General features: G+C 45.4%; 1 protein-coding gene across 1 annotated transcript in view; it reads left to right on the forward strand.

The window, feature by feature from the left end:
• RAPSN (receptor associated protein of the synapse) overlaps window positions 1–5,412 on the forward strand; it is a 34,995-nt gene extending 29,583 nt beyond the window's left edge. The window contains exons 4-8 of the mRNA XM_069739847.1: window positions 629–727; window positions 1,354–1,476; window positions 2,249–2,302; window positions 3,008–3,207; window positions 3,816–5,412. Coding sequence (XP_069595948.1) covers window positions 629–727; window positions 1,354–1,476; window positions 2,249–2,302; window positions 3,008–3,207; window positions 3,816–3,888 — 549 coding nt within the window. The 3' untranslated portion in view covers window positions 3,889–5,412. The remainder of the gene's footprint in view (window positions 1–628; window positions 728–1,353; window positions 1,477–2,248; window positions 2,303–3,007; window positions 3,208–3,815) is intronic.
• Window positions 5,413–11,464: the final 6,052 nt, after the last annotated feature.

Below are 11,464 nucleotides of genomic sequence, written 5' to 3' on the forward strand. Positions count from 1 at the left end.
CTAGAAAGCAGCAGCATGGAGGACATTGTATAGCAGGGCTGAGCAGTTTAGCTGTGAATCCACTTTGATGAGATAAAACACTTACTAGGAAGCAGCATCAGCATGGAGGACATTTTATAGCAGGGATGAGCAGTGTAGCTGTGAATCCACTTTGATGAGATAAAACACTTAATAGAAAGCAGCAGCATGGAGGAGGAGGACATTATATAGCAGGGCTGAGCAGTTTAGCCGTGAATCCACTTTGATGAGATAAAACACTTACTAGGAAGCAGCAGCAGCATGGAGGACATTTTACATTTTATAGCAGGGCTGAGCAGTTTAGCCATGAATCCACTTTGATGAGATAAAACACTTACTAGGAAGCAGAAGCAGCATGGAGGACATTTTATAGCAGGGCTGAGCAGTGTAGCTGTGAATGCTCTTTGGTGAGATAAAACACTTACTAGAAAGCAGTGTAGCTTTGCCCAAGCTTGTGGCTCTAGGAGTGAGATCGCTAATCTGGATGAATGTTTCTGTAAATATAGTATTTATATATTTCATGGATGGATCCCATCGGTCCCCTCGGTCTTACTTGGTTCTCGTTTTTTGGGGAGATAACACGCTTGTAATAGTATTTATTGGATCATAGGAGTCTATGAAGATAGCGATGCAGCACGGCGACCGACCGCTACAGGCGCTTTGTCTTCTGTGCTTCGCGGACATCCACAGGAGCCACGGAGACATTGAGGTGAGTGTGTCCACTTTGCCTGGAGCAGAGCGTTCCTTATGATGTCCTGCGTGTCATGGCGAACCAGCACGTATAGATCAGCAAGCGTCCGGAGAGGAGCGATCGCGGGCCGGTGAGAAGGAGAACAAACGATTTCTCTTTCAATATTCTCTAAAACTTGCTAAAATAAAATCCTATAATCAAATCCACAAATTCCCAGCAAGAAAAATGAAAAGTTTTTCATGCGATGTCCCAGCAGATCTTCAGCCTTCCCAGCACAAAAAGTCCTTCTGTAAGGGCCCTAAAAAAAAAACGTGGGAACAAAGAAATCTAATCTAATGTTTATCTGCAGCGTTTTCTGCTACTGTCTTGTGGAAATCCTGCAGAGAAAACAGAAATAATCTCCGCCTCATCAGGTCCATTTTTGCTGGAAGCTCCACCCCCTTTTGTCCTGCTGTAGAGGGGGGAGGCTCCTGCTGCAGCCATTCATGTCACAGTCACACAGGACAGTGAGGAACATACGGGGAGACATGGCCGAGCTCCTGGGACACAGTGATATTTAGCGATTGGTAAAATGAGGCTGAATAAGATGACGGAGGACATGCTGGAGACTTATTGCTCTTTTTTCTTTTTTTTTTTGCTCTTAGAAAGCAATTCCTCGATACGACTCCTCCATGAGCATCATGACGGAGATCGGAAACCGGCTGGGTCAGACGCAAGTGCTGATGGGAGTTGCAAAGTGTTGGCTGCACCAAAAAGAAATGGACAAGGTGCGGAAATATAAGGGGAACAATGGTGGAAATCCATCTGGGACCGAGCTGCTGCTGACATCTGTCGTTGAGCGCCTCCATTTCCTCCAGTGATGGCGCGTGGCTGGGACCAGTTATCGTGCTGGTGCCGACTATTGAGGCCTCACCGTATAGTGGCCAAATAATGCGTCCCCGTCCGTAGACCACAAAATGTATCTGCGCTCCCAGAGGTTTGGGCACTAAGAGCGGGATCTGAGACACCAGCTTGGGGTCACCCTGGGCCGATGGCGCCCCCTTTCACTAGCGATCGGTGATGACAGTGAGGGAGATCAATGAGTTCAACAGGCGGTCAGGAAAGGTGTGAGTTCTCCTTCAATGGAAGTCTTCACACACAGGCTGGACAGACATCTATCTGGGATGGTTTAGTGACTTCTGCATTGAGCAGAGGGTTGGACACAATGATCCCGGGGGTCCTGATGACCCTGGAGGTCTCATCCAACTCTTAACATTCTAGGATTCTATGAGCCCCTTGCAATTATAGACCAAGAGGTCATCGGCCCCCGGGCCAGCGCTTTGCAGAGTGTCATGGAGGAACCTCCACCAAGTATGAGCCGACACTTCCCTCCTGGGCTGTGTGCGTGGATGGTATCTCGTGAAGTATTTTGCAATACTAGGCTGTGTGGGGGGGAGGCTGTGGGGCCGGGTGGGATTCCTGCTCTTTGCTATGTGTGGGTATGGCGGTTACACAATCAGAAATATTTGCTTCTCAGCCTGACGTGTGTTTAATTCACAGGCGCTGGACGGACTCCAGAAAGCCCAGGAGATGGCGGAAGAAATCGGCAATAAGGTGAGTCTGTGAGGATTAATGGAGGAATAGTGCCAGGAGGAACTGTAGAGGCTCACGGAAGAGCCGCCAGGGGGCGCTAGTGAGATCTGCATTTACTGACACTAGGTTACAAGGGGTCCGCAAATCACAGGGAAGAATGGAATTAATTACTGATGCCAGAGCGATGCGTTTCTATCTCAAGATCTCAAATATTGAAGTCTGAGATGTAATAATGGATGGCTAGGCATGCTGAGACTAGTAGTGTGTATCGCCTGCATTGTATCCCTACAGTTTTGTAGGACTCTATACTGAGAACCAATGATTACATGGTGTCCTTATTGTGAAACGTGTGGTCATTGGAAACTGTGGCACAATGAGACTTAAGTTAAAGGGGATGTGTCATCTTGGAGATATATGATGGGTCCAGAGGGTATGCTATACACGTCTGATATATGTGGGTGGTCTCCTGTATTGCGAATGGAGCCAAGACTTGTGACCCCGGGATGGGACAGGAGGCCACACGAGCTTGGCTTTCTCCATTGACTTCAATGGGCATCGTGAAATAAGCCAAGCAAACATGGGAGCCACCTCCATCCCGTGGACCAAGATGGAGCAACCATTCAAGCTTCTGGCCTCAGGGCAGAACCTATACCAGGGCCCCCCACCTGCCAGGTGTGACTGCTCCCTATAGCTGCACCTCTCTCACCAACTTTCTTCTTTCCGCAGCTCTCCCTCTTAAAGGTTCACTGTCTGAGTGAGATCATCCATCGTAGCCGACAGCAGCAGCGCGAGCTCCGAGCCCACGTGGTCCGATTCCACGAGTGTGTGGAAGAGATGGAGCTGTACTGTGGGATGTGCGGAGAGTCCATCGGAGAGAAGAACTGTCAGCTGCAGGCGCTGCCGTGCTCACACGTCTTCCACCTCCGGTACAAGTGCCGTCCGGGCGGCCATCATTGTAGATGTAGAGGGTCATAATGAAGACCCCCATAACAAAGGGACAATCTCTCTGCTAAGAACAGATACCAGATTTCCCTCTGAGAACTTTTTTTTCTATTTTTCCACGGACACGTTGTTCCGGGGGCTTTATTTAGGTGGGATGAGTTGTAGTTTTGGCAGACTCGGGTCATTTTACCAAATTATGGACTGAAAAAATGAGAAAAAAATCGAAATAAGGTGATGTGGAAAAATAACCATGATAGAGTAAAATAATAAATAATCCAATATGATCTTAGTAATATAATAAGCCCCCATTACACGACTAGGGTTTCCCACTCCAGGGAAGTAATTTGCCGCCACTCCCTGAAGCCGTTTCCCTTCGGCCAATTCTTCCCTTTTTTCTAACAATCCGGATCATGGAGTTAGGTGTCCTGAGCAGGTTCTCACCTACCGGGATACGGGGCCATGCAGAGTTGGGCCCCTCTCTCTTCTGGGGCCCCATAGCAGCCACATGAGAACATTTTCGGCCATATTTCCGATAGATCCAGTAAAGCGCCAGGGCTGAATTACTGACTTTTCTTCGTTTGTCTAATCCCAGGTGTCTCCAAACCAACGGGTCTCGCGGTTGTCCCAACTGTCGCCGATCGTCTGTGAAACCGGGATTTGTGTGAGGAAGAGAAGGCAAGAAAGAACGGATGGATCTACACAATCTTCACCTGTACACCAGGACCAGCTGGCAAAAAGAGCTGCTGTGTGGGCGGCGTTGGTCACTAGACACGTGGTCTAGGGGTAGAGAATCTAGGTGGCACCAGTATTGGCACCACCGATGAGACTAGAAATGAAAAGAAGGCGGAAAACCTTTACATTACGTGTATGCAGGACGGGTTTTTCATGATTTTTTTTTAAAGTCTATTTTATACTTTAAGGCATATTAATATCCAATGTACTGGACGGGAAGAGTTTGGGGAGTGTTTTTGTAACCATTGCTTACCGATTTTGAGAAATTCATGTTATGTATTTGTGGTGGAAGTTTTCTGTATGACCAGTATGGCCCAGCATGGTGAGGCCCAACATGACCCACATATCGTACCATGGTATGAGTCTGCATGGCCTGTGTGGCACCCAACATGGTCATATGGCACATCTACCTGAGGGCAAGCATGATGTGTACGGCTCACCATCCTGGGATGTACCACGGTCTACTTGGCACAACATCCTAGTAGCCAGTGTGACCATATGGCACACCATCCTGGGATCTACCATGGTCTACTTGGCACAACAGCCCAGTAGCCAGTGTGACCCATATGGCTCACATCCCAGGAGCTACCATGGTCTATTTGGCAGATCCCAGCAGCCAGTGTGACCATATGGCACACTGTCCTGGGATCTACCACGGTCTACTTGGCACAACATCCCAGTCGCCAGTGTGACCCATATGGCTCACATCCCAGGAGCTACCATGGTCTACTTGGCAGATCCCAGCAGCCAGTGTGACCATATGGCTCACATCCCAGGAGCTATCATGGTCTACTTGGCACACCTAAGCAGCCAGTGTGACCATATGGCTCACATCCCAGGAGCTACCATGGTCTACTTGGCAGATCCCAGCAGCCAGTGTGACCATATGGCACACCTTTCTGAGAGTCTATATGACCAGCATGCCCAATACATGACCTGTATGGCACATCACGGTGGGACCTATGGTTTGACGACAGACAGGAAGCCCAATTTGAGATGGTGACACTTGTTGAACGCTTTCTATCACTTCGAGTCCTTTGCTCATTTATGGTCCTCTATGGCTCGTGGTTGCTTTTGTCTGGATGTATATGGAACAGCAAAGAATAACCTTTCACAATGGGCTTGGTGCTCAACCCAGAATGGAAGAACGGCTCACTGATGTGTTATTCCACGTCTCTACGAGATCTGAGGATGTTGTCTTCTCGTCTTCACACATCACTGTGAGGATGTTCCACGTTTCGACGTCTATTTCACTGATGAAGTGGATCTTCTTTTCCATGAACCTACCTCCCTCTGTATATACTGTATGACTTGTCTCGTTCTGGTGTTTCCTGTATGGTCGTTTTCCCCTCGTAACATATGACCATTCATTCATTAATGGATTTTTTTTTTATCTTGTCACTTGAAGGATGTTTCCACCATAAGACAATAAAGTTTTATCCTGATGGATCAAGTCATGGTGGGGAAAAAAGTGTTTTCTTAACTTCATAAAGGCACAAAAAGTTTATAAACTTTGTAAATATAGTTCATTATTAATCTGATCGTGATTTACTGGCTGTATTACAATCCAGAGCTGTATTCATAACTCTGCTGTTTATTCATGGAAACGGTTAACAAGTTTGTTGTACAATACACCACAATAGATTTGCTGATTTCCTATACAGTTGTGCTCAAATGTTTACATACCCGGACAGGATTTTTTGCTTTCTTGACCTTTTTTCCAGAGAATATAAATGATAGCACCAAAACTTTTTCTCCACTCATGGTTAATGGTTGGGTGAAGCCATTTATTGTCAGACTACTGTGTTATCTCTTTGTAAATCATAATTACAACACAAAACATCCAAATGACCTTGATCAAAAGTTCACATACCTCATTTCTTAATGCCTTATTGCCCCCTCTAACATCAATGACAGCTTGAAGTCTTTTGTGGTAGTTGTGGATGAGGTTCTTTATTTTCTCAGATGGTAAAGCTGCCCACTCTTCTTGGCATAAAGCCTCCAGCTCCTGTAAACTCCTAGGCTGTCTAGCATGAACTGCGCGCTTGAGATCTTCCCAGAGTGGCGCAATGATACTGAGGTCAGGAGACTGAGATGGCCACTCCAGAACCTTCACTTTGTTCTGCTGTATCCAATGACAGGTCGACTTGGCCTTGTGTTTTGGATCGTTGTCATGTTGGAACGTCCAAGTACGTCCCATGCGCAGCTTCAGGGTTGATGAGTGCAAATTAGCCTCCAGTTTTTGCTGATAACGTGCTGCATTCATCTTTCCTTCAACCTTGACCAAGTTTCCTGTGCCTTTGTAGCTCACACATACCGAAAACATCAGCGATCCACCTCCGTGCTTTACAGTAGGAATGGTGTTCCTTTCATCATAGGCCTTGTTGACCTCTCTCCACATGTAATGTTTATGGTTGTGGCCAAAAAGTTCAATTTTGGTCTCATCACTCCAAATTACCTTGTTCCAGAAGTTTTGAGGCTTGTCTCTGTGCTGTTTTGTGTATTGTAGGCGAGATACTTTGTGGCATTTGTGCCGTAATGGCTTTCTTCTGGTGACTCGGCCATGCAGACCATTTTTCTTCAAATGCCTCCTTATTGTGCATCTTGAAACAGCCGCACCGCTAGTTTTCAATGGTGTACATAGATCGGGACACTGTCCTTTTGTCTGCCCTTATTCACACACTGAGGTCAACTCTGACACATGGTAAGGATTTTAATATTAGACAGCGTAGGACTGTGCCCATCAGGGTCACCTTGTCGACGGTGGGATGGTTTTATGCTATTTTGGATCAAAAGCAGTATTACTAAGAACCCTGAGTTATGTAAATGCACTTTTTGCTTTTTACTTTAGTTCCAGCAGGGTTTTTGCTTAGGCTACTTTCACACTTACGTCGGTACGGGTCTGTCACAATGCGTCGGGCCGACGTACCGACGCACGTTGTGAAATTTGTGCACGACGGACAAAAAAATTTGTGCACGATGGACGAATGTTTTTTTCTGATGACGGTCCGCCAAAACACGACGGATCCGTTGCACGACGGACGCTACTTGTGGCAATCCGTCACGATCCGTCACTAATACAAGTCTATGGGCAAAAAACGCATCCTGCGAGCACATTTGCAGGATCCAGACAGTGCTCAACTAGTACCCCATACTGTGCTCTACTAATACCTTCATACAGTGCTCTACTAATACCCCAATACTGTGCTCTACTAGTCCGCCCATACAGTGCTCTACTAATACCCTCATACAGTGCTCTACTAATACACCCATACAGTGCTCAACTAATACCCCATACGGTGCTCTACTAATGCCCTCATACAATTCTCTAATACCCCATACACTGCTCTACTAATACCCTCATATAGTGCTCAACTAATACCCCATACAGTACTCTACTAATACCCCCATACAGTGCTCTACTAATACCCCCATACAGTGCTCTACTAATGCCCCCATACAGTGCTCTACTAATACCCCCATACAGTGCTCTACTAATGCCCCCATACAGTGCTCTACTAATGCCCCCATACAGTGCTCTACTAATACCCCCATACAGTGCTCTACTAATGCCCTCATACAGTGCTCTACTAATACCCCCATACAGTGCTCTACTAATACCCCCATACAGTGCTCTACTAATGCCCCCATACAGTGCTCTACTAATGCCCCCATACAGTGCTCTACTAATGCCCCCATACAGTGCTCTACTAATACCCCCATACAGTGCTCTACTAATGCCCCCATACAGTGCTCTACTAATACCCTCATACAGTGCTCTACTAATACACCCATACAGTGCTCAACTAATACCCCATACGGTGCTCTACTAATGCCCTCATACAATTCTCTAATACCCCATACACTGCTCTACTAATACCCTCATATAGTGCTCAACTAATACCCCATACAGTACTCTACTAATACCCCCATACAGTGCTCTACTAATACCCCCATACAGTGCTCTACTAATGCCCCCATACAGTGCTCTACTAATGCCCCCATACAGTGCTCTACTAATACCCCCATACAGTGCTCTACTAATGCCCTCATACAGTGCTCTACTAATGCCCTCATACAGTGCTCTACTAATACCCCCATACAGTGCTCTACTAATACCCCCATACAGTGCTCTACTAATGCCCCCATACAGTGCTCTACTAATGCCCCCATACAGTGCTCTACTAATACCCCCATACAGTGCTCTACTAATACCCTCATACAGTGCTCTACTAATACACCCATACGGTGCTCAACTAATACCCCATACGGTGCTCTACTAATGCCCTCATACAATTCTCTAATACCCCATACACTGCTCTACTAATACCCTCATATAGTGCTCAACTAATACCCCATACAGTACTCTACTAATACCCCCATATTGTGCTCTAATAGTCCCCCCATACAGTGCTCTACTAATACCCTCATACAGTGCTCTACTAATACCCCCATACAGTGCTCTACTAATACCACTTACATTGGTTTAATAATGTCCCTACATAGTTTTATAATAATACCACCAAACCACATACACTGATAAAACTGATATACTGGAGTATAATACAGGAGGTAACTCAGGATCAGTGATGTAATGTATGTATACAGTGACTGCACCAGCAGAATAGTGAGTGCAGCTCTGGGGTATAATACAGGATGTAACTCAGGATCAGTAATGTAATGTATGTACACAGTGACTGCACCAGCAGAATAGTGAGTGCAGCTCTGGGGTATAATATAGGATGTAACTCAGGATCAGTAATGTAATGTATGTACACAGTGACTGCACCAGCAGAATAGTGAGTGCAGCTCTGGTGTATAATACAGGAGGTAACTCAGGATCAGTGATGTAATGTATGTACACAGTGACTGCACCAGCAGAATAGTGAGTGCAGCTCTGGGGTATAATACAGGATGTAACTCAGGATCAGTAATGTAATGTATGTACACAGTGACTGCACCAGCAGAATAGTGAGTGCAGCTCTGGAGTATAATACAGGATGTAACTCAGGATCAGTAATGTATGTACACAGTGACTGCACCAGCAGAATAGTGAGTGCAGCTCTGGGGTATAATACAGGATGTAACTCAGGATCAGTAATGTAATGTATGTGCACAGTGACTGCACCAGCAGAATAGTGAGTGCAGCTCTGGAGTATAATACAGGATGTAACTCAGGATCAGTAATGTAATGTATGTACACAGTGACTGCACCAGCAGAATAGTGAGTGCAGCTCTGGGGTATAATACAGGATGTAACTCAGGATCAGTAATGTAATGTATGTACACAGTGACTGCACCAGCAGAATAGTGAGTGCAGCTCTGGTGTATAATACAGGATGTAACTCAGGATCAGTAATGTAATGTATGTACACAGTGACTGCACCAGCAGAATAGTGAGTGCAGCTCTGGAGTATAATACAGGACGTAACTCAGGATCAGTAATGTAATGTATGTACACAGTGACTGCACCAGCAGAATAGTGAGTGCAGCTCTGGAGTATAATACAGGATGTAACTCAGGATCAGTAATGTAATGTATGTACATGTATGTATAATGGAACTAGAGAGGGTACAAAGGAGGGCAACAAAATTAATAAAGGGGATGGGAGAACTACAATACCCAGATAGATTAGCGAAATTAGGATTATTTAGTCTAGAAAAAAGACGACTGAGGGGCGATCTAATAACCATGTATAAGTATATAAGGGGACAATACAAATATCTCGCTGAGGATCTGTTTATACCAAGGAAGGTGACGGGCACAAGGGGGCATTCTTTGCGTCTGGAGGAGAGAAGGTTTTTCCACCAACATAGAAGAGGATTCTTTACTGTTAGGGCAGTGAGAATCTGGAATTGCTTGCCTGAGGAGGTGGTGATGGCGAACTCAGTCGAGGGGTTCAAGAGAGGCCTGGATGTCTTCCTGGAGCAGAACAATATTGTATCATACAATTATTAGGTTCTGTAGAAGGACGTAGATCTGGGGATTTATTATGATGGAATATAGGCTGAACTGGATGGACAAATGTCTTTTTTCGGCCTTACTAACTGTTACTATGTTACACAGTGACTGCACCAGCAGAATAGTGAGTGCAGCTCTGGAGTAGAACACAGGAGGTAACTCAGGATCAGTAATGTCATGTATGTACACAGTGACTGCACCAGCAGAATAGTGAGTACAGCTCTGGGGTATAATACAGGAGGTAACTCAGGATCAGTAATGTAATGTATGTACACAGTGACTGCACCAGCAGAATAGTGAGTGCAGCTCTGGAGTATAATACAGGATGTAACTCAGGATCAGTAATGTATTGTATGTACACAGTGACTGCACCAGCAGAATAGTGAGTGCAGCTCTGGATTATAATACAGGATGTAACTCAGGATTAGTAATGTATTGTATGTACACAGTGACTGCAACAGCAGAATAGTGAGTGCAGCTCTGGAGTATAATACAGGATGTAACTCAGGATCAGTAATGTATGTATACAGTGACTGCACCAGCAGAATAGTGAGTGCAGCTCTGGGGTATAATACAGGATGTAACTCAGGATCAGTAATGTAATGTATGTACACAGTGACCGCACCAGCAGAATAGTGAGTGCAGCTCTGGGGTATAATACAGGATGTAACTCAGGATCAGTAATGTAATGTATGTACACAGTGACTGCACCAGCAGAATAGTGAGAGCAGCTCTGGGGTATCATACAGGATGTAACTCAGGATCAGTAATGTATTGTGTGTACACAGTGACTGCACCAGCAGAATAGTGAGTGCAGCTCTGGGGTATAATACAGTATGTAACTCAGGATCAGTAATGTAATGTATGTACACAGTGACTGCACCAGCAGAATCGGGAGTGCAGCTCTGGAGTATAATACAGGATGTAACTCAGGATCAGTAATGTAATGTATGTACACAGTGACTGCACCAGCAGAATAGTGAGTGCAGCTCTGGAGTATAATACAGGAGGTAACTCAGGATCAGTAATGTAATGTATGTACACAGTGACTGCACCAGCAGAATACTGAGTGCAGCTCTGGGGTATAATACAGGATGTAACTCAGGATCAGTAATGTATTGTATGTACACAGTGACTGCACCAGCAGAATAGTGAGTGCAGCTCTGGGGTATAATATAGGATGTAACTCAGGATCAGTAATCTAATGTATGTGCACAGTGACTGCACCAGCAGAATAGGGAGTGCAGCTCTGGAGTACAATACAGGATGTAACTCAGGATCAGTAATGTAATGTATGTACACAGTGACTGCACCAGCAGAATAGTGAGTGCAGCTCTGGAGTATAATACAGGAGGTAACTCAGGATCAGTAATATAATGTATGTACACAGTGACTGCACCAGCAGAATAGTGAGTGCAGCTCTGGGGTATAATACAGGATGTAACTCAGGATCAGTAATGTAATGTATGTACACAGTGACTGCACCAGCAGAATAGTGAGTGCAGCTCTGGAGTATAATACAGGATGTAACTCAGGATCAGTAATGTA

Source organism: Ranitomeya imitator, chromosome 9 (assembly GCF_032444005.1).
Source record: "Ranitomeya imitator isolate aRanImi1 chromosome 9, aRanImi1.pri, whole genome shotgun sequence".
Classification (NCBI taxonomy): domain Eukaryota; kingdom Metazoa; phylum Chordata; class Amphibia; order Anura; family Dendrobatidae; genus Ranitomeya; species Ranitomeya imitator.